At 44.5% G+C, this 27,796-nt stretch overlaps 1 protein-coding gene and 1 pseudogene across 1 annotated transcript in view; one reads left to right on the forward strand and one right to left on the reverse strand.

Moving 5' to 3' along the window:
* The window catches only part of GTPBP3 (GTP binding protein 3, mitochondrial), a 160,156-nt gene that overhangs the window by 103,786 nt on the left and 28,574 nt on the right, over positions 1–27,796 (forward strand). The window contains exon 8 of the mRNA XM_077475428.1: positions 2,169–2,334. Coding sequence (XP_077331554.1) covers positions 2,169–2,334 — 166 coding nt within the window. The remainder of the gene's footprint in view (positions 1–2,168; positions 2,335–27,796) is intronic.
* On the reverse strand, positions 7,279–7,942 carry LOC143974251 (surfeit locus protein 4 pseudogene; annotated as a pseudogene).

A 27,796-nucleotide genomic window follows, 5' to 3' on the forward strand; every position in this document is an offset into this window, starting at 1 on the left:
TGTTTGTTCACTAAGGTTCTCTAAAAAAAACTCTGAGGGCTTCAGAGAACAGCTGTGTTTATACTGAGATTAAATTACACATAGGTGGACTCTATTTACTAATTAGGTGACTTTTGAAGGCAATTGGTTTAGTTAGGGGAATCAGAATACATTTTGTGCTAAATTTATCAAACTAAAAAAAATAAAAAACATTTTTTTTCTAAAAAGTTTCAGTAATTAAAAAAAAAAAAAAACAGTAGTTATTACCACCAAAAGAAAGCTCTATTTGTGTGAGCAAAATGCTAAACATCTAGTTTGGGTATAGTGTTGCATGATTGCGCGTTTGTCATTCAGCAACAGCACTGAAAGCTGAAAATTAGCCGGGGCTGGAAGGGGGTAGAAGTGCCTGGTATTGAAATGGTTAAAGGGGGGCTGAGGGAGCTGTTGCACACAGAAGGTGTTTTTTTTTGTTTTGTTTTTATCTTGATGTATAGAATGTATGGAGGTAAAAAACCTTCTGCCTTTAGAACCACTTAAATTTCCTTGTGTGGCACATTTATATTAGGTACTTTAAGGTGGTAGTAAACCAAAAGGAAGTATTTATTATATTGCAGCTTACCAGTTCTTAGATGTGATGGCTGCATTAATTTCCCTTTATCAGGCTACATTTATGCTTTCATTTAAAAAAATAATAGAAAAGAATTGCTAGCTCACTTACCGGTCAGCCGTTGGTGCTGTGAAGTGGCCCTGCAGTTTACACATATATTTTCAAATATGTGCAAACTAGACCCCTGGTTTTAATGTGCGCTATTAGACAGGACAATTCGGTTTCTTGCAGGCTGGCTGATAAGATACGGGATTTTTTCTTTGTTGTTTTGTGACATGCATCGTCCTTCCATGTGCTCCTTGCTGCAAAGGCCAGTTATAGATTGGAATGGTTGTCATTTGTTTTGTAAGTTTATTCTTTCATTACTATATAATGGCAAACCAGCTACATAGCAATAGTTGCACAAGCCAAGTGAGAAGTAATTGTATATCCATAATCACAACATGGACCTCTAGTTATTGTTGTTGCCAATATTGAATTAATTTTTCAGGCCAAAGAAGGATGCTTCCCAGGACCATCTCCTCATATATCCAGACGCACAGTGGGTTTCATTCACTAAAACCAGAAAGTGCAAAATTTGGTGAAGCTGTGCATAGAAACTAACCGGCTTCCATTTTTTTGTCATAGCTTAAGTGCCGTTTCACACAGGGATGACCTGTTAGGCGACTTATCTGCCTGACAAGTTGCGCTCCATGCAGTGCAATGGAACCGTTCAAATAGGAGCGACTCATGACTTAGAAAAAGGTTCCTGCACTACTTTGGGGCAACTTTGGAGCAGCTTTCCTTGACCTCTATTAAAGAAATCATTAAGGTTGCGCTGTGTGGGGCGGCTTCAGAGTCGGGCGACTTTGAATCCACCCCTGGGTGAACCAGCATTGATTGAACAAGCTGAAGTTAGAAACTGATTGACAACCATGCACAGGTGCACTGCTCACCAGTTTTAGTGCATTAACCCTCCTTAAAGGAGTTGTAAATGCAGAGGATTTTTTTTTAAGATAATAAAACTTCTGTGTGTAGCACCCCCCCCCCCCAAATTACCTACCTGAGCACCTTCTCTCTCCAGCGATGTCCACGATCTCCTCAGCCATCCAGAACACTCCTCCTGATTGGCTGAGACAGAGCAGTGGCGCTATTGGCTACCGCGGCTGTCAATCAAAATCAGTCAGCCAATCAGGGGGGAGAGGGGGCGGGGTCAGGTCATTGGTCCATGTCTGAATGGATACACAGAGCTCTGACCCAGCTTAGGTGACCCCTGTAGCAAGCTGCTGGCTGAGGGGCACTCAAAGGAGGGAGGGACTAGGAGCAGCAAAAAGGGACCCGAGAAGAGGAGGATCCAGGCTGCTCTGTGCAAAACCAACTGCACAGAGGAGGTAAGTATAACATGCTTATTAAAAAAAAAAAAAAAAAAGAAAAAAGAACCTTTACAATCACTTTAATCCCAACCTTGTAATTTAATTGTCCTGGAAATATTGTATAGTTGAACTTGCTGTTGTGTTTGGCTGATTTCTAAAATGTTTTTTTCAAGAAGTGAAATGTAGATGAAGTAGTAAAAAAAATTAAGTTTTGTTTGTATTTATATCAGGCCAAAAGCCAACAGCCATTGTTTCTTCCATCCCTGGCACCACCCGAGATGTATTGGAGACCACACTGAACATTGGAGGTTATCCCATTATTATGAGTGATACTGCAGGATTGCGAGATTCTGAAGACCCAATAGAGAGAGAAGGAGTCAGACGTGCCAAGGCAAGGTGAATACATTTATTTCTAGGTTGTGACTAGGGATGAGCTCCAGCGTGTTTGCATACTCCACGTGCTGAGCCCGTCAAGAAGTCGGCGCAGCGCTGCGCTAATCACAGGCAGTGACACATTGCCTGATCTCTGCAGCCGCGCATCGGGACAATGTCTCACTGCCTGTGATTAGCGCAGCGCTGCGCCAACTTCCCGGCAGGCTCTGCATGTGGAGCATGCGAACACGCCTGAGCTCATCCCTAGTTGTGACCCATGTAGAACTGAAAGTAAGTTGCAGAACACAATTACCATGTCATCACAACAGAAGACACTAGAATACTCCCTGTTGCTGACCTTTCTTTTTAAATAATTAGCTCCACGTTCTGTTAGCAACTAAACTGAAAACAAAACTCTAGACATTGTGCTACTTGACTCAATTCATGTAGCTCATTGGAGACATTAATAACCAATGTAACTGTAGCATATGATTACATCATCCTTTCTGTACTCTAGCACACAACTAAGATATGCCTTCATAAAGACTGGTTGGGGGGCCAGTTGTCCTCCCTGTCTTTGTTTTTGATACCTACTTCTACTTAAAGGCTAAGTTCACTTTTTTTTTTTCTAAAATCCAGGTCTACTATGTACCAATATACCAGTAATGTACCTCTGTTGCACAAAAATACAAGTTTTCTTTGGTAGACCAGGCCTCACCTCCATCCATGGCTGTAGTTTTCAGATCACTTCAGAAACTTCTTGGTAGACAGAGGACAAACACACAGGATGGACAAGCCAGTATCACCCAGGAAAGAGTTTACCAGCTGTCCTCATTAGCACACCTTCACACATCAACTAAGTTTTCACAACACCCATGGCATTCCTCCATTTGTGAATCTGCCTGACTTCCCCAGAGTCCCTTCGGATGGGCTCAGGGTGCAGTCTAAATTCCCTGGGGACATCCCTGATGTGCAAGTGCCTGCCTAATTGGATACAGAGTGATTGGATTGATGGTGTCTCCTCCTATTTTATAGTTTTGGTAAATCTAAAGGAGATTGTAAAGAGATTGTACAGTGTATGGGAACATTTATACACCTAAAATTACCTAGTTGCACTTTCAGTGTCATTAACAGCACACCAAACACAGAAGAAAACACACATTTTGCCACATGAAAAAACGGGTGACAAATGCAGTAACAAATTTACAAAAATGTCCTATGAGCTACTTTGCCATGTGGAGCGCAGCCCATTGAAATCGACTGGCTGCCCTATGTGTTCCACTGGAAAAACTAACCAGAAAACATGCACTCCCACAACTCTAGGTGTGAATGGAACCTGAAAGTGAAATTGGTGCATTTACAGAAGAACAATGAAGCTCCATTCACATCTGTGTGTTTCCAAACACATTTGCCATGTGCTGCATAATAGCTGCAAATGTGCATCGTGTTTGTGTTGTTGTCACATGTTAAAGGCTCCCCAAGTGCAGGAAACACACTGAAAACTACAGTAACATACTATGCACCACTCCAAAAATAGTTCTGGAGCTTCTCTGGGGCGATTGTTGCGTGTAGGGCAGTCTATTCAAGTGAATGGGCTGCCCTATGCGTGACGAGTGAAAACACTCCAAAACACACAAAACACACGTATGCGGGAATGCAAGTTTTTGTTAGGTGGAGATGTGAATCAGGCCTCATGACTGAGGGTCTCAGTCCACCCCCTCCTATGTACTTGTATAAAGATGCCATACACTATGCAATCTGATTGTACAGTCTCTGTACAATTTCCTTTAGATTTACCAGAACTATGGAATAGAGGACACACTTGAACAATCCATTCAATTTGTAGTAAATCAGGCAGGCCCTTGAGCTACATAGCTGATGGGAGAACTAAAGAAGATTGTACACTCAGATTGTATAGGAAGTGGGTAGAAGGTGGTATTGTAATGAGGGAGGTGTGGTCCAGAATGCAACAAGGAAGTGATGGCTTCTGGGATTTGACCTAACAGGAAGTGAATGCTGATACAAGCTACAGGAAGTGAGGTAATCTGAAAATCCATTCAAAGATAGAACAAGACTGACAAGATTCTAAATATCATGTGAATGATGTAAGTGAGAGAAAAGCACATTGGGAGGGCTGGATCAGGAATGGCATTGGAAAACGCTTCTATTTATTATGAACAGGGAAATTCTGCCCAAAAAGTTGAACTTATCCTTTTATACTTCAATGTATTGCACTTCAGCACCATGGTACAACCAATCCATGTGAACTGAATTGTGCATTCTGTTTGTTTTGCAAGGCTCATAAATGTGTACAACCTCAAAATGTGTAATGGAAAACCACAATGTTTCAATATTGCCTCACCGATGACCTCAAATTCACCTCTAATTGATGACTTACAGTATGTGATCTTGATAATACAAAATTGTAATATTGGGACCTTTGAAGTCCATACTCATACCTTGTTTTCTTTTTCAATTAATTTATTTTAATGCATTCAATTTTTATTAGCTTTGCATAAACGTTAAAGAATTTGGGAAGTGCCAATATAAATGCAATGAAAGTCATACTACCTCATTAAAAAGAACCAGGTTTTATATATTTTTTTCCCATAATGCGAGTTTGCTCCCTGTTAGCACCATGTTAAATCTTCTTAAGTCACATGGCAGGGATTTCAGTGATGACCTCTCTGTCTGTGGGTGTTATGACAGATGTGCAAGTGTATAGAGCCCAGCACATTAATGGCAACAACATCGTCACAGCAATGCATGTCCATTCTTCAGCATTCCAAATGCCAGTAGAGTAATGTGGAGAGAACAATGCAAGCGCATATCAGTGGTACATAAGGTTTGTTGCGGAAATTAAGTAAAAAGAGCACATAGGATTCTCCGGTGATTGACTTGGGCCAGTGGCATCATTTCCTTCAGCTATAAATCCGGTTTAGTCCATCAAAGGAAATGAAAACGAGATCTTGCATAAGCACAGTAATTTCTTGAAACCGGATGGATTGATGAGAATTAAAGGGGGGGGGGGGGGAGGTAAAAATAAACAAACAAAGAAGTGATCCTAGTCCTCTCAAAGCTCATATATATTTGTGAAGAATAATGCCTATAATAATTGAGATCATAATAATATTAAATACTATTGTATTCCCAAAGCTACCTGTATTCAAGTGGAGGGTCAGAAATTGATAAGCAATGCTTCCATCGGAGGTGATTTGAGTTTTCTGAAGACCATATAATTTCTATGCTGAAAACCATATCTTCCTAAATGCTTCTAAATAGCCATACATGAAAGAAATATATTCTCAGAAATTGACTTTCAATTAGTCTGACCAGAGGAGATATAAGTCTTCTAAAGAAAATATAAATTCCATGCAGTAAAACCATATCTTCCTGAATGCTTCTAAATAGTGGTCTATGGAAGAAATCTATACACTGGTCAAATGTAGAAGTTGTAAAATGCTTCCAAAAAGATGGAATACAAATATATACTCTTTACCTCTCCATCTTTTGATTAACAAAATCCTGTACTCATTTTTTCTTTTAGTAAGTGGACAGTACCTTTCCTGAAAATTTTAGGGGAATATCACTACAGCAAACAGCGCCGAACTGTGCTTCACCCTGTTTTGTCTGGCAAAAAGTCAACTGCTGCTAAAAAAAAAAATGTTCCTGCTATGTGCTCGACAGAGGAAAAGATTCTGGACAGATTGAGACAGCTACATCCTTTGTGTGCATTAGCTTATTGTGATTTCTGACAATTTAGCATTGGAGGACCACAAGTCTCCCTTGTAGAATGTAGCACCATATTCATCCCTAGCCAGGCAACAATGTTATATTTTTCTTAGGAACCTGCATGTGGTCTTTTGTATGCTAGCTTATCCATGCACGTATAATGACAATTTTGTAAATGTTGTTGTTATATAAGCATGCACTCAAACACATATGCCTATCATTTGATCTCTGAACCTTGAACAGTCTCATTGGCCTAAAGACTAGTTTGGCACACAGAGCACTGTCACAATGATTCTGCCTTTGTGGTCAGTGACGATATAGAGCAGTAACTTTGGCATGTATGTCGTTGACTATTATCTTAACCACTTCACCTCCGGAAGGTTTACCCCCCTTTCTGACCAGGCCATTTTTTGCGATATGGGACTGCGTTAATTTAACTGACAATTGCACGGTCGTGCAACACTGTACCCAAATAAAATTGTGTCCCTTTCCCCCCCACAAATAGAGCTTTCTTTTGGTGGTATTTGATCACCCCTGCGGTTTTTCTTTTTTACGCTACAAACAGAGAACGGCCGACAGTTTTTTTTTTTATAGTTTTTTTATTATTATAATTGATCTGAAAATAGTAAATCTATTTAAAAAAAATGTTTTTACAACTATCCATTAAACCATTAAAATGTTTCTTCTCTTAATGGTTCCAGCACTTCACACTAAGCCCGACTCATACTCCTGGCAACCACGTTGAAGCATATTTTCCAGGGACATTGAGGAACTTGAAACAAGTTGATGTGAAATGACTGGTTGCGACTATTCATGCAGGTAGTGTTTATAGGTGGAGGTAGGGGGAACCATTCCAGTAGTGGAAGATAATAATGCTCCTCTGCAAATTATTAATGGAATGGCAGGTTACGGGAGGAGGGGCAATACATCCATCTCAATGTCGCTATGCACACATCTGTGTCCATCAAAGGCATAACTGTACGTTGCTGAAAGACAAACTGGGTTGGTGCTACCTTCCCTCTATGCTGCCATCCTAACAGTAATGTAAAATCCATTTGAATGGAACATTCCACGGCCGGAGCGACTTCAGGAAAGCCCCCTCCCCCCCCAAAATGGAACATTCCAGTCAGGTGTTCTTATACCTGTCAGGTGCACATTGCGCAGACTGGAGAAAGGGTACTGACTGTATAGTAATGGGCTGTTAGGCAAGGCGTTGTCCTGCCTGGCAAAGGCAGGTCACCACTTCTTCTTGTGCTCATCCATGGACACTCTGCCAGGCCCCAGCACCACGACCAGCAGCAGCCCATCTGTTACTGAGAGGGTCTGGAAGAAATCGTACTTCAGGAAGTCGTGGAGTGGGCGGTAAGCTGGCACCATCCAGAAAGCATTCTGGAGGACATTGATGACCATGAGCCAAAGGACCAGAGTCAAGGCTGCCAGCTTGGTCCTATAGCCAATCGCAACCAAGATGATGAGGGTCAGGCTGAAGAGATTTTGGAAGATTTCAAATGTTCTTGCATTGTATCCAAGCAAGGTCATGAACATTAGGATGAGCAGCATTCAACCTCCTAGCTGCATGTACTGATGCGGCAACCTCTCCCCTGCACTAGGTACCCTGGCAAACATGGGCTTTCCTTCAGAACAGGACTCGGCCAGTAACAGAAGGAGATCGCCACCCAATGGCATGTTTCTCATGAGAAACTTCAGATCCCACAGGATATTGTACATGATTATCTGGAGGACGATGATCACGGATAGGCCAAGGCAAGCATATGGTACAAATTTCCTAGTAAGGACAAGGACACATCCAGTCAGCTGTCCAAACATATTGATAAGGACGAAGATGGTAGCCAGCAACATTGCCCAGCCCCACGACATGCTGATGTAATCTCAGTGCTTGTTCCATTGTAGCCACCTACGGAGACCATCTTCCACAAAGGGTCTGAGCAGGCACAGGTGGGCTAGATGAGGCAAATACCGCTTGGTAACTCGGAGGAACTGGTCTGCCAGTTGCTCAGCAGCTCTCATCGCATCTCCAGGTGCCATCTCCTTCTGTGCTGCTCTTCCAACAACCGAAATTAAAAAAAAATATATATATTTTTTACTTTCTGCTCTAAAACAAAACACATCCAATAAAAAAGTAAAAAAATCTAAATTCTTCACCAGTGTAGGCCAATATGTATTCTGCTACATGTTTTTGGTAAAAAGAAATCCCAATAAGCGTAAATTGACTGGTATGGGCAAAAGTTATAGCATCTACAAACCATGGGATTGTGTGTGTGTGTGTGTGTGTGTGTGTGTGTGTGTGTGTGTGTGTGTGTGTGTGTGTGTGTGTGTGTGTGTGTTTTTTATTTTTTATTTTTTATTACTAGTAATGGTGGCGATCATCGACTTGCAGTGATCAGTGCTAAAAATATGCAGAGTCACTGTACTAATGACACTGGCAGGGAAGGGGTTAACATCAGGGGCAATCAAAGGGTGTGACTAGCTAATGTTTCAGTGTAGTGGGGGACGTGCTTTTACTAGTGAAAGGCATGGATCGGTGTCCCTGCTTTACAGAAACACAGGATCCATGTCTTCTGTACTGACGGAATGATAATCTGCTTTGTTTACATAGGCAGACTGGCATTCTATCAGTGGGTGCCCCGCAGAGATGGGGTCCAGCTGTGTAAAATTACAGCTGGAGCGCACTGCTGGTGGCATGCATTCGCGCCGAAAACATGGTTCAGAATCACGTGTGTATATACTGTTGTGCACATAAGTTTATCAATCAACTGTGTTTACTCTTTTTAAATCATAATGGCAACTAGAGATGAGCTTTGAGTTCAAGTCGAACTCATGTTCGACTCGAACATTGCCTGTTCACCTGTTCAGCGAACAGTGAACAATTTGGGGTGTTCGCGGAAAATTCGAAAAGCCGCAGAACACCCTGTACAAGTCTATGGGAGAAATCTAAAGTGCTAATTTTAAAGGCTAATATGCAAGTTACTGTCCTAAAAAGTGTTTGGGGACCTGGGTCCTGCCCCAGGGGACATGGATCAATGCAAAAAAAGTTTTAAAAACTGAAGTTTTTTCGGGAGCAGGATAAAGGGTCTGGTATGGATTTTTAGGGGGACCCCACGCCAATTTTCTTTTTAATTTGACGCGGGGTTCCCCCTTAATATCCATACCAGACCTGAAGGGTCTGGTATGGATATTTAGGGGGAACCCCACGTCAATTTTTTTAAAATTTGATGCAGGGTTCCCTTTAATATCCATACCAGACCTGAAGGGCCCGGTAATTGAATTTGGGGGAACCCCCCACTTTTTTCTTTCATCAATGACTTTCAATGAGTGTTCTCTGTATTACGGGAGCCGACAATTCATTATAGCCGCGAGTGATTTTAAATGAATTTTTTTTCTGCAGAAATTAATTACAGTTCTAAGCACTGGAAACATGAGCCTCTTCACAGGCATACTATAGACACCCCCCAGGTATGAAATTTAAAGGAATATTACACTTTTATTGTTTCACTTTAATCATTATTAAAATCAGAGCTCCCGAAAAAAAACGGCCGTTTTTAAAACTTTTTTTTGCATTGATCCATGTTCCCTGGGGCAGGACCCAGGTCCCCAAACACTTTTTAGGACAGCAACTTGCATATTAGCCTTTAAAATTAGCACTTTAGATTTTGAAAGTTCGAGTCCCATATACTTTAATAGGGTTCTAAAGTTCACACTAAGTTTAGATCTGTTCGCAGGTTCTGTTGCGAACCGAACCGTGGGGGTGTTCGGCTCATCCTTAATGGCAACAGAAACTACCCAAATGACCCTGATCAAAAGTTTACATGCCCCTGTTCTTAATGTGTATTGCCCCCTTTAACATCAATGACAGCTTGAAGTCTTTTGTGGTATTTGTAGATGAGGCTCTTTATCTTCTCAGATGGTAAAGCTGCCCATTCCACTTGGCAAAAAGCCTCCAGTTCCTGTAAATTCTTGGGCTGTCTTGCATGATCTGCACGTTTTGAGATCTCCCCAGAGTGGCTCAATGATATTGACACAAGGAGACTGAGTTAGCCACTCCAGAACCTTCCCTTATTCTGCTGTAGCCAATGACAGGTCAACTTGTCCTTGTGTTTTGGATCATTGTCATGTTGGAATGTCCAACTAGGTCCCATGCGCACCTTCTTGGCAGATGAATGCAAATGTTCCTCCAGTATTTTTTGATAGCAGACTGCATTCATCTTGCCAAGAATTTTGACCAAATTTCCTGTGCCTTTTGTAGCTCACACATCCCCAAAACATTAGCGATCCACCTCCTTATCTATTATCATAGGACTTGTTGACTCCTCTCCAAATGTAGCGTTTATGGTTGTGGCCATAAAGCTAAATTTCTCATACACCACGGTACACAGAGCACCATACTAATAACTATCTGGGTTATATGCTACCTTTAGGTGATTGGACACTGGCAACCAATAGAAAGAAAGTTTCCCCCATATAACCCCTCCCATACAGGAAGTACCTCCGTTTTTTTCACCAGTGTCTTGAAGGTGATGGTCATGGTTGTTTGAAGCTCTTCAAAACTTAACGATGTCCCAGTAAAGGCCTTGTGATCAGATCCATTCCGATGGCATGAAGGCTAAAATGGATGGTACCCGAGCCTCATGGTAAGGCTCGGGCCCAAGCCTTCCTTGAGGTTTTACCTGTAATGCAGCCTTACGGCACTGGACCCTGCTTGATGGAAACCTGTGCAGTATTTGTTCTGAACAAGGTGCTTTTCTGCAGGGTGCTATACAGGTCCAGGGGAGTGGACCCAAGATTGAGGGGGGCCCAGTCTCTGAAGGTCTTTATGACAAAGCTCGCTGTGATGAGTGAAGATTGGACTCCTGTTATGTTCAGAGTCCTTCAAGAATGGTAAGTCTGCATTTGTTTGCAGTTTCTCTTTATTAAAAAAAAAAAAAAAAAGAAAAGAGAGAGATCTGTCTGCTCTCCCGGTGGCCACTGGGAGCAGCGTGCCATTTAATCATGCTATGGAGTCTTACTCATGTGGACTTCGGTTTATCCTCCAGCCACTAGAGACGGCAGGCTCGCTCAGTGTGGCCTATTTTTAGGCAGGGAATGGAAGGGTGGCCATGCCATGTTGCAACAGGTTCAGTTGACCTCTGGAGAAATAGCAGCAGCCTAAAGATACTAACAAGTGTGAGTACTTACTATGGGAGAACTATGTGAAGACAAATCATGATTTGATGCTGCATATTTACTGCTTATCTGGGGGGAATGTACAACTGAATGTTAAGAACACCCCTGGATGGTTAGCAGTTCACTTAAAGTGTTGACTGCTCTATAAGCAGGTGCAGCATAGTATACATGCTTGCAATTTTGTTGCTTAAAGCGGAGGTCCACCCTAAAATGGACCTTCCGCTCATCGGAATCCTCCCCCCCTCCGGCGCCACAATTGGCACCTTTCAGGGGGGAGGGGGGTGCAGTTACCTGGATAATCCAGGTAAATGCACCCACTTCCGGGATAGCTCTCTGTGGAAAGGGGCGTAGATTACGCCCCTTTCCGCAAGTGCCCGCCCCTTTTTCGCAAGTGCCCTGCTGCCTGCTGGGAAAACACACAGATCCCAGAGGCAGCGGGGACCGTCCTAATTGCGCAGCGCGGCTCGCGCATGCGCAGTAGGGAACCGGAAAATGAAGCCAAAAGGCTCCATTTCCTGATTCCCATACCCAAGATGGCGGCGGCAGCACCCGAGAAACGATCTACAGATCGGCTTCGGGTGCCGACATCGCGGGCGCGCTGGACAGGTAAGTGTCACTATTTTAAAAGTCAGCAGCTGCAGTATTTGTAGCTGCTGGCTTTAAAAAAAAAAAAAAAACGCGGAGTCCCGGCGGACTCCCGCTTTAAATGCATGTTTAAATGTACATGTTTGGGAAAATGTGGGCAGGTCTAGTTGGGCCCAACTTCAGTTAAGCAGGTGCTTGCAAACAGCATGGTTGCTAAAAACGCACGTTTGCACAAAGATGCATGTTTTTGTCAGGTTTTGCATAAATATACATGGCTATACATGTTTGCATAGAGATACATGCTCATGGTTGCTTAAGCATGCATGGATGTACAAAGATGCATGTTTATTCATGTTTTCAGAAATATACAAGAATTTACATGTTTGCATGGAGATACATGTTCATGGTTGCATAGAATGCATAATCGCATAGAGATGCATGGTTATTAATGCTTGCATAAAGATGCAGGTTTGGACATGTTTATATAAATGGACATTGATTTTTACATATACGTAATATATGGATAATTTGTGTTATATTTTTACATAAAGATGCATGGTCGTATAGAAATGCTTGATCACATAAAGATGTTTGTTTGCATAAAGATACATGATTATACATGTTTGCTTGAATATACATGGTTATACATGTTCACATGGGGAGTGGTTTGTGGAGGGCAAATCTGCTTTGCACTGCGGGTGCACTTGGGGGTGCAGTCACTCTGATTCTAGGGGGTAGATCTGAAATAAGGGGAAGCTCCTCTGATTTTGTCATCCAATCAGGTGCAGGCTGAAATGCTGTTTTTTTTAGTTTTCTTGCATATCCCCCTCAGATCTCTGGTGACTTTACTTCTGAGTGCACTTGCAGTACACTTGGTGTGGGGTGGATTTGCCCTTGGTGAATAACCCCCATAGTTGCATAAGAATACTTGATCACTTAGAGCTGCTTGATCGCATAAGGATGCTTGATCGCATAAAATTGCTGGTTCGCATAAAGATGCTGGATCGCATATAGATGCTGGATCGCATAAAATACATGAACGCACATAAAATTACATGGTTGCATAAAGATGCATGTTTATACATGTCTACATAGATACATGTTGCATAAACAAGTTTCATAAACGCATTCTTGCTTATTGGGAGAATGCCTGTTTCCATGGGCACGGATTGCATGAATGCGTGTATATAAAGCCGCGTACACACGTAGCCGTCTGTCCGACGTACTTAGTCTGGCGGACTTCCCGCCAGACTGTCCGTCGGACTTTCCGAACGGGCTACTTGCCCACACACGGCACTTTTTGAGCGGACTAATACGGCGTACTAAGTCCTCCGTACCTTTGAAATGAACGGACTCGCCCATACACGCGGAGGAAAGTCCGCTCATTTCGAGCGCGTCTCCAGGTAGGCGGGGCCCGCGAAGGAGACGTCGCTGGCCCCGCCGCCTGGTATGGACTTAAAGGGGAACCCCAACGCCGAAAAAAACGGCGTGGGGGTCCACCCAAAGTCCACAACAGACCCTTGTCCAAGCACGCTACCCGGCCGGCCAGGAAAGGGGAGGCGAGCGAGCGCCCCCCCCCCCCCCTCCTGAGCCGTACCAGGCCGTGTGCCCTCAACATGGGGGGGTGCCTTGGGGAAGGGGGGGCCGCGCGGCCCCCCCACCCCAAAGCACCTTGTCCCCATGTTGATGAGGACAAGGGCCTCTTCCCGACAACCCTGGCCTTTGGTTGTCAGGGTCTGCGGGCGGGGGGCTTATCAGAATCCGGGAGCCCCCTTTAATAAGGGGGCCCCCGGATACCGGCCCCCCACCCTATGTGAATGAGTATGGGGTACAATGTACCCCTACCCATTCACCTGTAAAATAAAAGTACAAAAAAAACACAACACACGAGATAAAATACTTTATTGCACAGATCCGGGGGTCTTCCGTCTTCGGGGGTCTTCTCGCCGGACTCCTCCGCTATCTTCTTGTAGCTCTTTTATTAGCGGAGGAGCCCGGCTTTCTTCCTCGCCACCGGCCTCTTCTTCCGACTTCGGGGGTCTTGTCCCCCTCTTTGGTTCTTCTGCCGGGCCACCGCGCCTTCTTATAGCTCTTTTACAGGCGGTGGCCCGGTCTTTTGTCGCCGCCGCCGCCTTCCGTTCTTCTGTTCTTTACCCCCCCCGCCATGATTGCGGTGCTCGCGCTGGACATTCAACTTCCTTGTTTGAAAGAGGAAGGAACCGTATTCCGTGCGGGGGCGTGGCTAAGAAGAAGAAGAGAAGAACGGAAGGCGGCGGCGACAGAAGACCGGCTCAGGAGGGGGGGGGGGCGCTCAGTACGGCTCAGGAGGGGGGGAGCGCTCGTTCGCCCCTCCTTTCCTGGCCAGCCGGGTAGCGTGCTCGGACAAGGGTCTGTTGTGGACTTGGGGGGGACCCCCACGCTGATTTTTTTCTGCGTTGGGGTTCCCCTTTAAGTCCATACCAGGTGGCGGGGCCAGCGGCGTCTCCTTCGCGGGCCCCGCCTACCTGCAGACCCGCTCGAAATGAGCGGACTTTTATCCGGGCGGGAAAAGTCCGCTCATTTCAAAAGTACGGCGGACTGGCATACACACGGCCAGAATGTCCGCCGAAACGCGAGTCCAGCGGGAAGATTGGAGTGCAAAACTTCTTTCTAAGTCCGCCGTACTTTCGGGTCAAAAAATATGCCGGAGGCTACACACGGGGAGATTGTCTGGCGGACTTGAGTTTGCCGGACTTTTCCACCCGCTTGTTTGATCGTGTGTACGTGGCTTAACGCACACTTTCATATTTTGCCAAAATGCATATTTGCATGTACACATGGTTGCATGGAAGCATATTGCTTAACCACTTTCAGACCGGACCATTTTGCTGGTAAATGACCAGAGGTCTTTTTACACTTTGGCACTGCGCTGCTTTAACTGGTAATTGCGCGGTCATGCAATGTTGTACCCAAACAAAATTTGCGTCCTTTTCTTCCCACAAATAGAGCTTTCTTTTAAAGGTATTTGACTGACTCTGCGATTTTTATTTTTTGCGATATAAACGTAAAAAGACCGCAAATTTTGAAAAAAAATGATATTTTCTACTTTTTGTTATTAGAAAAATCCAATAAACTCAATTTTAGTCATACATTTAGGCCAAAATGTATTCAGCCACATGTCTTTGGTAAAAAAAAAGTCAATAACTGTATATTTATTGGTTTGCGCAAAAGTTGTCACATCTACAAACTAAGGTACATTTTCTGGAATTTACGCAGCTTTTAGTTTATGACTGCCTATCTCATTTCTTGAGGTGCTAAAATGGCAGGGCAGTACAAAACCCCCCCAAATGACCCCATTTTGGAAAGTAGACACCCTAAGGAAATTGATAAGAGGCATGTTGAGCCCATTGAATATTTTATTTTTTTGCCGCAAGCGATTGAATAATGACAAAAAAAAAATTTTTTTTTTTTTTTACACAAAGTTGTCACTAAATGATATATTGCTCACACATGCCATGGTTATATGTGGAATTTTACCCCAAAATACATTCTGCTGCTTCTCCTGAGTACGGGGATACCACATGTGGTCGACTTTTTGGAAGCCTAGCCGCGTACGGGGCCCCGAAAGCCAAGCACCGCCTTCAGGATTTCTAAGGGCATACATATGTCATTTTACTCCTCACTACCTATCACAGTTTTGAAGGCCATAAAATGCCAAGATGGCACAAAACCCCCACAAATGACCCCATTTTAGAAAGTAGACACCCCAAGCTATTTGCTGAGAGGCATGTTGAGTCCATGGAATAATTTATATTTTGCCACAAGTTGCGGGAATATGACAAACTTTATAAATTTTTCACAAAGTTGTCACTAAATGATATATTGCTCACACATGCCATGGGCATATGTGAAATGACACCCCAAAATAAATTCTGCTGCTTCTCCTGAGTACGGGGATACCACATGTGTGGGATTTTTTGGGAGCCTTGCCGCGTACGGGGCCCCGAAAACCAAGCACCGCCTTCAGGCTTTCTAAGGGCGTAAATTTTTAATTTCACGCCTCACTACCTATTACAGTTTTGAAGGCCATAAAATGCCAAGATGGCACAAAACCCCCACAAATGACCCCATTTTAGAAAGTAGACACCCCAAGCTATTTGGTGAGAGGCATGTTGAGTCCATGGAATATTTTATATTTTGCCGCAAGTTGCGGGAAAATTACAAACTTTTTTTATTTTTTATTTTTTTTTCACAAAGTTGTCACTAAATGATATATTGCTCACGCATGCCATGGGCATATGTGAAATGACACCCCAAAATAAATTCTGCTGCTTCTCCTGAGTACGGGGATACCACATATGTGGGACTTTTTGGGAGCCTAGCTGCGTACGGGGCCCCAAAAGCCAAGAACCGCCTTCAGGCTTTCTAAGGGCGTAAATCTTTGATTTCACGCCTCACTACCTATTACAGTTTTGAAGGCCATAAAATGCCAAGATGGCACAAAACCCCCACAAATGACCCCATTTTAGAAAGTAGACACCCCAAGCTATTTGCTGAGAGGCATGTTGAGTCCATGGAATATTTTATATTTTGCCGCAAGTTGCGGGAAAATTACAAACTTTTATTTTTTTTTTTTTTTTTTCACAAAGTTGTCACTAAATGATATATTGCTCACGTATGCCATGGGCATATGTAAAATGACACCCCAAAATAAATTCTGCTGCTTCTCCTGAGTACGGGGATACCACATGTGTGGGATTTTTTGGGAGCCTAGCTGCGTACGGGGCCCCGAAAGCCAAGAACCGCCTTCAGGCTTTCTAAGGGCGTACATTTTTGATTTCACGCCTCACTACCTATTAGGCCGCGTACACACGCGCGGACTGTTGGCCCAACTTTGTCCGTCCAACAGTTTGAGCGAACAGTCCGCTCAAACTTAGCATGGACGGACATGGCCACACACGACGGACGAACAGTTTGCTGAAACCGTGCGCGATGACGTGAACGGCACGTACGACGGGACGAAAAATACGACGTCCTATACACTGCAATGCAACCTTCCGACGTGGAAATCCTTTCTGAGCATGCGCGAGACTTAGTTGGCCGAACAAGCCTACACACGAGCGAACAGTCCGCTGAAACCTTGTTTCAGCGGACAGTTTTTCGGAATTTCCGTAAGACCTTGTTCGGCCAACTGTCCGCTGAAACTGTCCGCTGAAGCCCCACACACGAGCGGACTGTCCGCCCAAACACTGTTCAGCGGACAAGGTTGGGCGAACAGTCCGCGCGTGTGTACGCGGCCTTACAGTTTTGAAGGCCATAAAATGCCAAGATGGCACAAAACCCCCACAAATGACCCCATTTTAGAAAGTAGACACCCCAAGCTATTTGCTGAGAGGCATGTTGAGTCCATGGAATATTTTATATTTTGCCACAAGTTGCGGGAAAATTACAAACTTTTATTTTTTTTTATTTTTTTTTCACAAAGTTGTCACTAAATGATATATTGCTCACACATGCCAGGGACATATGTGAAATGACACCCCAAAATAAATTCTGCTGCTTCTCCTGAGTACGGGGATACCACATGTGTGGGACTTTTTGGGAGCCTAGTCGCGTACGGGGAACCGAAAACCAAGAACCGCCTTCAGGATTTCTAAGGGTGTAAATTTTTGATTTTACACCTCACTACCTATCACAGTTTTGAAGGCCATAAAATGCCAAAATAGCACAAAACCCCCCAAAATGACCCCATTTTGGAAAGTAGACACCCCAAGCTATTTGCCGAGAGGCATGGTGAGTATTTTGCAGCTCTCATTTGTTTTTGAAAATGAAGAAAAAAAAAAATAATGTATATTTTTTTTCTTTTTTTCAATTTTCAAAACTTTGTGACAAAAATGAAGGTCTGCAAAATACTAACCATACCTCTCGGCAAATAGCTTGGGGTGTCTCCTTTCCAAAATGGGGTCACTTGGGGGGATTTTGTGCTATCTGGGCATTCCATGGCCTCCGAAACTGTGATAGGCAGTGAGGAATGAAATCTAAAATTTACACCCTTAGAAATCCTGAAGGTGGTGCTTGGATTTTGGGGTACCGTACGCGGCTAGGCTCCCAAAAAGTCTCACACTTGTGGTATCCCCGTACTCAGGAGAAGCAACAGAATGTATTTTGGGGTGTAATTTTACATATAACCATGGCATGTTTGAGCAATATATCATTTAATGACAACTTTGTGCAAAAAAAAAAAAAAATAATAATGTATTTTTTCCACAACTTTTGTCAAAATATAAAATATTCCATGGACTCGACCTGCCTCTCAGCAAATAGCTTGGGGTGTCTACTTTCTAAAATGGGGTCATTTGGGGAGGTTTTGAACTGTCCTGGCATTTTATGCACAACATTTAGAAGCTTATGTCACACATCACCCACTCTTCTAACCACTTGAAGAAAAAGCCCTTTCTGACACTTTTTGTTTACATGAAAAAATATTTTTTTTTGCAAGAAAATTACTTTGAACCCCCAAACATGAAGTGTTTTTTTAAAGCAAAAGCCCTACCGATTAAAATGGTGGGTGTTTCATTTTTTTTTTTCACACGGTATTTGCGCAGCGATTTTTCAAACGCATTTTTTGGGGAAAAAACACACTTTTTTTTATTTTAATGCACTAAAAATCACTATATTGCCCAAATGTTTGATGAAATAAAAAATATGATCTTAGGCTGAGTACATGGATACCAAACATGACATGCTTTAAAATTGCGCAGAAACGTGCAGCAGCGACAAACTACGTACATTTTTAAAAGCCTTTAAATGCCTTTACAGGTGACCACTTTAGATTTACGGAGGAGGTCTACTGCTAAAATTAGTACCCTCGATCTGACCTTCGTGGTGATACCTCACATGCATGGTGCAATTGCTGTTTACATATGCCACCAGACCAACGCTTGCGTTCCGCGTTGCGCCTTAGCAGGGGGGGACAGGGGTGTTTTTTTTTATTTATTTTTTTTTATTATTTATTTTGCTTTTTTTATTTTTTTTTAAACTGTTCCTTTCATTTATATATATTTTTTTATGATTTTTATTGTTATCTCAGGGAATGTAAATATCCCCTATGATTGCAATAGTTAGTGACAGGTACTCTTTTTGAAAAAAATTAGGGTCTATCAGACCCTAGATCTCTCCTCTGTCCTCAAAGCATCTGACCACACCAAGATCGGTGTGATAAAATGCTTTCCCAATTTCCCAATGGCGCTGTTTACATCCCGCAAAATCTAAGTCATGAAATGTTCGTAGCTTCCGGTGTCTTAGGCCATAGAGATGATTGGAGCCATTCTGATCTCTGATCAGCTCTATGGTCAGCTGGCGGAACCACCGGCTGCATTCTCAGGTTTCCTGTTGGGACAGGAGAGCCTGAGAAAACCATGGAAGATGGTGCGGGGGGGGGGACATTCCCTCCCACTGCTTGTAAAAGTAGTCTAGAGGCTAATTAGCCGCTAGGATTGCTTTTACATAAAAGCCGACCGCTGGCTGAAAAGAATGATACCAAGATGATACCTAAACCTGCAGGCATCATTCTGGTATAAGCACTCAAAGTCCCACAACATACCAGTATGTTGCTGGAACTGGTTGGGCATATATTGTAATTTTTTTTTCATGCAGCCTGTGGGCTGAACGAAAAAAAAATATTGATCGGTGGGTATGCCCACCATTAGATACCACCCTTCATCCACCCACTTTCTAATGGTGGGCATACATGCACCATTTATATATGCCGAAGCATGGGGGCATCCTCCCGCAAAAGGTAGGAGCAGATCGCTCCTCCACCCCTTATGCCCCCATGCTTCGGCATATATGCTCTTTTTTAACTGTGGTGGTGAAATCACCCCCGACAGTGCTGGAATTGCGGCTTTATGTATCATGGGAGCAAACGCTGTTGCTGTCAAGATAAATAAATCCGCTCTGCAGCAGAATGGCGTACCTGCTAAGCAAATGATGGTTAACAATAAAACAAAGTAACATTACAGTATAACAGTAGGACTTACCATACCTGCAAAGCAAATACAAAAAAAATCGCAAAAAATAACACATTTAACACAATCTGTGCCTAAAATATATATATGCCGAAGCATGGGGGCATCCTCCCGCAAAAAAGTTATGCCGCGTACATACATTCAAACTTTTCCACGGGCAAGCCCTCCGTCGGAATTTTGACTGTATGTACGCGGCATTAGGAGCAAAATCGCTCCTCCACCCCTTATGCCCCCATGCTTCGGCATATATGCTCTTTTTTAACTGTGGTGGTGAAATCACCTCCGACAGCGCTGGAGTCGTGGCTTTACATATCGTGGGAGCAAACGCTGTTGCTGTCAAGATAAATAAATCCACGCTACTGCTGAATGGCGTACCTGAAAACAAAAAATGGTTAACAATAAAACATTGCAGAATAGAATACAGTACAAAGGAGCAGAACAATAGAGAGAGAATAGAGAGAGAGAGAACAATAAAACGACAACTATTTTTGGTTTTTTTATTTTATATTTTTTTTGTTTTTTTTTTTTTTTACTTTTTTTTTGTTTTTTAACACTTTTTTTTTTTTTTTTAACACTTTTTCTGTTGTAACGGTTCCAGCGGTTTGGGTCTCTCAAAATGCGATGGCATCTTGGGAGACCCTGTGAACGTGTGCCTAGCCTGTGCAATGCTGTACCCTACGCTAATACTCAACTAGTGAATGGTAGCGTTCAAAACACTCACCCTGACAAAGACCAGGCTGGTCAGGACAGCGGGGACAATAAGAACGGGTGTCACGCCTAAATCCGCGCTTTCTGCAGACACGACATTTTCTTTGGGGGGCTCGTTGGGTAGGGGTACTCGGGATGACATAAGAATAATGCCTCTCATGCAGCCGGCTTACTGCATCTGGTAGGGGAAGGTGAGGTGGAGCACCGCCTGGATACAGAAGGGCTCTGACGATATCCTCCTGGAATTTGAGGAAGGATCCAGTCCGTCCTGAAGCTTTGTGTAGTACATAAGCATTCAGTATAGCCAATTGGAATAAATAAACAGACACTTTTTTGTACCAGCGTCTGGACTTACGGGCAACTAGATACGGCGCCAACAACTGGTCATTGAGGTCCACCCCTCCCATGTTAAGGTTATATTTGTGGACACAGAGGGGTTTCTCCACAATACCAGTCGCCGTAGGAATTTGGACCGTCGTGTCTGCATGAAGGGAGGTAAGAACGAAAACATTCTTATTATCCCTCCACTTCATAGCGAGCAAATTATTACTGCGCAAGCAGGCTCTCTCCCCCAGCCTAAGACGGGACTCTACAAGCCGCTGGGGAAAGCCCCGGCGATTAGGTCGCACGGTGCCACATGCTCCAATCTGCTGATCAAACAAGTGACTAAACAGTGGCACGCTTGTGTAATAATTGTCCACGTACAAGTGGTACCCCTTTCCGAATAAGGGTGACACCATGTCCCACACTATCTTGCCAGCGCTTCCTATGTAGTCAGGGCAGTTCTCCGGCTCTACGTGACTATCTCTTCCCTCATAAACCATGAAACTACGTGTATAGCCTGTGGCCCTGTCACAGAGCTTATACATCTTGACCCCGTATCTGGAACGCTTGTTGGGGACGTATTGTTTGAATGACAAGCGACCAGAAAACTTAATCAGGGACTCATCAATGCAGACAACTTGATCGGGAGTAAACAAGTCTGCAAAACGTTGGTTGAAGTGGTTTATGAGGGGCCGAATTTTGTAGAGCCGATCGTACTCAGGGTCTCCACGAGGACGACAGAGTTCATTGTCGCTGAAGTGCATGAACCGCAAAATCATCTCGTATCGTGCCCTGGACATGGAAGCAGAGAACACGCGCATATGGTGAATTGGGTCAGTGGACCAATATGACCGCAACTCACTCTTTTTGGTTATGCCCATGTTGAGGGAGAGGCCCAGAAAGATTTTAAATCGGAAACCGTAACTAGTTTCCATTGTCTGGCAAGGGCGGACTGGGGAATAGTGGCGATGTGTTGAGCAGCGTACAAATTGGTTTGGTCCACAATAGATCTAAAGAGATCTTCGGTGAAAAACAGTGAGTAAAAGTCAAGTGTCGTAAAATCAACTGTTTCCACCTTAATGCCAGGTTGGCCAGTGAATGGGGGAAGTACGGGTTCTGCAGAAGTGGTGGGCACCCAAATAGGATTGGCGAATTCTGCAGGAAGGGCACTATGGGTACGACGGGCCTGTCTTTGTCTTCTTGGTGGCAGCGGGACACTACTTGTGCTTGCCACCTCGCCAGCTTGAACTGCACTTATGGGACTCGCCACGTCACCACGTGTTACTGCAGTGCTGGATGTAGGTCCAGGGTGTACTAGGCCGCTGGTGCTTGCCAGTTCACCAGAAGGATGAGCGGCTCTAGTACGTCTCTGCTCCATACGAGTGGCCTGCGGTTTATGCACCTCAACAACAGAATACATTCGGGATCGGGCACACCTGTCCCTAACAGAGGCCTCATCTCCGTCGTCAGAGCTATCTGTGATGGAGCCGCTGTCCTCTACAGGATCGTATTCTGAGCCTGAATCTGACAGATGAGTGACGTCCTCTTCACTATCTGTCATGCTCAGAAACGTGTAGGCCTCTTCACTAGTGTACCTTCGCTTTGCCATTTTGGGCTCTAAATTTAGGGGTACACTAGTGAGACTCACAGGTAAAAAAGCACCTAGCCTGTCAGCGACTGTTTCAAAACGCTACAAAAAAAACTGTTAGCGATCGCAGGGATCAAGCCTGACTCTGCGAACGCTGCAGTTATGTGTGTTGTGTTTTGTAAGTGACAGTGATCGATCGATACTGCACTTGGGTGGGCTGGGCTGGGCTTGGCGGAGGGGCTAAACGCAGGTGCTAGCGGGTATCTGGGCTGATCCCGCTAACAATGCGTTTTGGGAAACCTAAAATGCAGGCAATGCTAATATAGATCTGATCAGATACTATATTACTAAGGGAGGTGTATGCTTTGCGCGTGGGTGTTAGCGGTACTGGCACTAACCTGACGCTGGGGCGACGCAGGCCTTATCTGACCCTCAAACTTATATCACCCGCCGGGTGATCAGGGGGTTAAACCTTTATTAGGTAATAAATGGCGGGTGCCCTGAAACAAAAAAAAATAACTAACCAACCAGCGTCACCTGTAACAGTTATATGGTGATCACTGGTGAAAGGGTTAACTGGGGGGCAATCAGGGGGCTATGCGGTAGTATATGGGGGTCCCTGACGCTATAAAAAGCTGCGGCGAACCCAAATACTTACCTGCCTAACTAGCGTCACCTGTGACACTAATACAGCGATCAGAAAAAAATCGCTTATTAGTGACACTGGCGACGGGGGGTGATCACGGGGTTAAACCTTTATTGGGGGGGTTAGGGGGGCACCCTAGAGCTAAAGGGGGCTAACCCTAACTGCCCTAACAGTTATTACAGTCACAAATGACACCAATGCAAAAAAATAAAAAAAATGCACTTGGTGTCACTGTGACTGGGGGGGGGCAGGGGTGATTGGGGGGTGATTGGGGGGTGATCAGGGGGGTGAAAAGTGTGCCTGGCGTGTTCTACTGTTAGTGTAGTGTGTTGGTGCAACTCACCGATCCTCACCGATCCACCGACCGACACGAGGAGAGATTACATCATTTCCTCTCCTGTGTTTACATTACAGGAGAGGAAGTGATGTCACGAAGACTTTCTATTCGTCGGGAGCGATCGCGAGGGGGTGGCCATGAATGAATGGCCGCCCCCTCATCCCGGATCGGTCCCGAACGAATACCGACCGCCGCAGGCACCGGGCGGGGGCCCGATAGGGCCCCCGACCCAGGGCAAGGCAGGGACGTACATGTACGCCAATATGCCTGCCCGTGCCATGCTGTCGACGTACATCGTCGTGCGGCGGTCGGGAACTGGTTAAACACATGCTGGCATGTTTTCATTTATACTGCATACACATATTTATTACATTAAGCTGTATACATATGTACTTGTTTATTTTCTTACATCAGGGAACACAGAGCCATAGTAATAACTAGGTGGGTTATATTGGCGTATCAGGTGCTGGACACTGGCACGCCCCTTAAGGCGTGTACTTCCCCATATAACCCCTCCCATTACTGGGAGTACTCGTTTTTTTTCGCCAGTGTCTAAGGTGTTGGGCACGAGTAAGGATGTGTGTACTGAGCTCCACAGGCAGTAATCCTTGATGAGAGCCAGCCATCCTGACCGGATCCATTCTGATGTCTCCGTAATGAACTTAATGAATGGTACCCAGGCCTCGTAATCAGAAGACACAAGGTTTTGCTTGCGAATGCTTTGAGAGCTGGGCCGGGGGATCCAGTACTTTTTGGTAGTAAGGCCAATAAAGGTTTACTGGCAGGGTCTTCTCGCAGGTCCAGGATTGTGGGTCAACCTGAGTGTTCCCCGGTACCTGAAGATTTCCTTTTAAGGTCTCAGAGCCTACCATGAAGGGCTGAAGATTGGGTTTTCATCTCTGATAAAACCTTGCTGCGAGGATAAGGTAGGGGAGATTTTCTCAAGAATCTCTCCTTCCATGTATTGTGTTGTCATGCCTATGTGTCACCACTGGGGGCTGTATTGAGCACTCACCATTCTGACACTGGAAACATCAGAAGCTCCACTCTCCTCTCCGTCTAAGCCAGCTCAGAACCTCAGGTAAGAGGGGGGTCTGATCACTTCCTGGGCCCCCAGATTGGTTATTTTTGTCTGAATTAATGCCAGCTAGCTGCCTTTTTTTTCTTTCATGAAAAAAAAACTTTTTTTTTTTTTTTTGGCAAACCGCGGCCACTCACTGAGCAGAGGATTTATCCCCCCTCCCCCGCCATGATTGCGGTGCTCGCGCTGGAGATTCAACTTCCTTGTTTGAAAGAGGAAGGGCCCGTATTCCGTGCGGGGGCGTGGCTAAATGGCATCAGACGCCGGCCACACGTGTAGGAAGTATTTTAAAGCCCTGTGAGAGAAGCTGCTGCCTGGCGGTGGAGGGACAGAGCAGAGTGATTGCTGGTTAGGTTTGGTGACACAGGCATTTCCCTTTTGACAACATTGTACTGTGTAGCTAGGATTAATAGCAGTTATTGTACTGTACTATAGCCTAGCAAGTGAAACATTATTTTACTGGTATTGCCTCTGCTTTGTACTGTAAGCTATGAGTGACAAAGGGACCAGGAACTCCTCTGAGGGTTCTAAGGGGTTAATGGTATACAACAAACTAAAAACCCTTCCAAAAGAATGTCATCCTCCCCCGAGAGGTAAACGGCCAGTCAGATGAGCCATCAAGGGTAGAACACTTCTGTCCCTGTGTATTTCATACAAACAGGTTTTTTCTTCTACCATTTAAAAGATTATGGCTTTGATGTTTCTCCATAGTAGGACTAAACATAGCAGATTCCCATCTAGTCCTCTGGGCCCTTTTGTTGATGTGCAGGAGGCTGGGGATCAGGTAGATCCTAACAGGGAGGGAGTAGTTGCACAAGTCAGGTGTTTGTCTACTCCCTTACTTAACCCTTTTGTTGCCTGCAGCACAGGCTCTTGAGGTATCTACCTCTAATGAGGTTAATTTAAAACCTCCCCACCTGGGGATGTTTTTTCCTATTCATGCATAGCTATGTATTCGGAATGGGAACATTTCTATGAAGAAATGGGGGGTTCCAGCTATTAATGCTGCACTCAACTCAGTTTTTGATCTGAGGGTCCGGGGTTTGGGTCCTGTTTGGGTGCTGCCTGTGGGGTCCTTAGGGTTGCTGATGCGGCAGTCTTTATGCAAGAGTGTCCATCTCCTCAGAGAATGCTCCACGAAAAAAAAAAGAGATTTCTCTCTTCCTGGCCTCTCAATCAGCTGTTATCCCAGTCAGTGATATCAGAGGTTCCCTTAGTGGAACTAGGTTTTTTTGGCTCAAACCTTTTAAGGTCTCAGAGCCAAACAGAGAGGTAAGACCCATTCTAAATCTCGGAGATCTGAATCGGCACTTAACCATCCGATCCTTTTATAATTCGATTGGCTGTGTCCACCCTGCAAGGAGGGGAGTTGCATGTCTCCATGTGCCAGAGTTTCCCGCTTACCAGAAATCTCTGTGGTTTGAAATATAAAATAATTTTTTCAGTTGTGGCACTGCCATTCAGCTTAGCTACAGCACCACAAGTGTTCTGAAAGATTATGGCACCTCCTTTAGCCTATTAGAAGATCTACTTTTAATAGATCATTCAGGCTCAGGTCTAAAACCAGAGTCTGATCTCAGATGTAGATCGCTGAAATCTCTAGGCTGGATGCTCAGCCTAGGAAGATTCTCCTTAACCACTTGCAGACCGGACCATTTTGCTGGTCAAAGACCAGACCACTTTTTGCGATTCGGCACTGCGTCGCTTTAACTGACAATTGCGCAGTCGTGCGACGTGGCTCCCAAACAAAATTGACGTCCTTTTTTTGCCACAAATAGAGCTTTCTTTTGGTGGTATTTGATCACCCCTGCGGTTTTTATTTTTTGCGCTATAAACAAAAATAGAGCGACAATTTTGAAAAAAACGCATTATTTTTTACTTTTTGTTATAATAAATATCCCCCAAAAATATATAAAAAAACATTTTTTTCCCTCAGTTTAGGCCGATATGTATTCTTCTACATATTTTTGGTAAAAAAATCGCAATAAGCGATTATTGATTGGTTTGCGCAAAAGTTATAGCGTTTAGAAAATAGGGATAGTTTTATAGCATTTTTATTAATAATTTTTTATTATTTTTTTTTTACTAGTAATGGCGGCGATCAGCGATTTTTATTGTGACTGCGACATTGTGGGGGACCCATCGGACATTTTTGACACATTTTTGGGACCATTGTCATTTATACAGTAATCACTGCTATATAAATGCAGTGATTCCTGTGTAAATGACACTGGCAGTAAAGGGGTTAACCAGTGGGTGGCAGTGTAGGGGTTAAGTGTTCCTAGGGGTGTGTTACTAACTGTGGGGGGGTTGGGCTTTCATTTAGTGAACACTGATCTCTGCTCCAATCACATGGAGCAGAGATCAGCGTCACTAGTTGCTAGGCAGAATGGAGAAATGCTGTTTACTCTGCATTTCCTCCATTCGGCCGCTCCGTGAGACGATCGCGGGGATGCCCGCGGCGATCGAGTCCGCGGGTCCCGCGACCGGACTCACGGGGGTCCCGACCAGCGCGGGAGCGCGCCGCCGGCGGCGCGCTCCCGATGGCAGGGCGGCATTGAATATTGGACGTACCTGTACGCCAATATGCCTGCCCGTGCCATTCTGTCGACGTACATCGTCGTGCGCTGGTCGGGAAGTGGTTAAAACCATCAAGGAGGTTACTTGGGGGCTGGTTAGGAATACCATACAGAAGGTATTTTTACTCCAGACGAGAATCAGTTCATTGTAGGACTAATTCACCTTATCAGGACAAAGGAAAATTCCTTCATTCGGCTGCAGGAGATTTTTAGGGGAAATGGTGAGCTCCTTCAAGGTCGTCCCTTATGCGCAGTTTTGCTTCAAGACACCATCCTGTCGGTCTGGAATAAAGAGGATTCAGGCCTTGTTTGTTTCCAAGACGCTTGGCTCCCGACATAGGTCAGAGCCTAAATTGGTGGTTGTTATCCAGCAGGAGGGAAAATCTTTATCCTGGAAGGTGTTAACAACAGATGCCAGCCTTCTAGGCCGGGGAGCAGCCCTGGAAGAAGATTCTGTCCAGGTTAGAGGACCTTGCCTATCAACTTTTTTGGAAGTTTCAGGCAGTACATCTGACCATAGAATCTTGGCAGGCAGACTACGGGACTGTCCTGACAGGATTCAATCTGACAGGGCCATGGCGGTGGCTTACATCGATCACCAGGGGAGGCACGAGAAGTCATGCAGTCCAAAAAGAGGTTAATAATGTTCTAGCTTTGGCAGAACACAGCACTCCTTGCCTATCGGCAATTCAAAATTGTCAGGCGTACTACTTGAGACG

The sequence above is a fragment of the Lithobates pipiens genome, unplaced genomic scaffold (assembly GCF_037356315.1).
Source record: "Lithobates pipiens isolate NorthernLeopardFrog02 unplaced genomic scaffold, aLitPip1_a1.2 Scaffold_13, whole genome shotgun sequence".
Classification (NCBI taxonomy): Eukaryota; Metazoa; Chordata; class Amphibia; order Anura; family Ranidae; genus Lithobates; species Lithobates pipiens.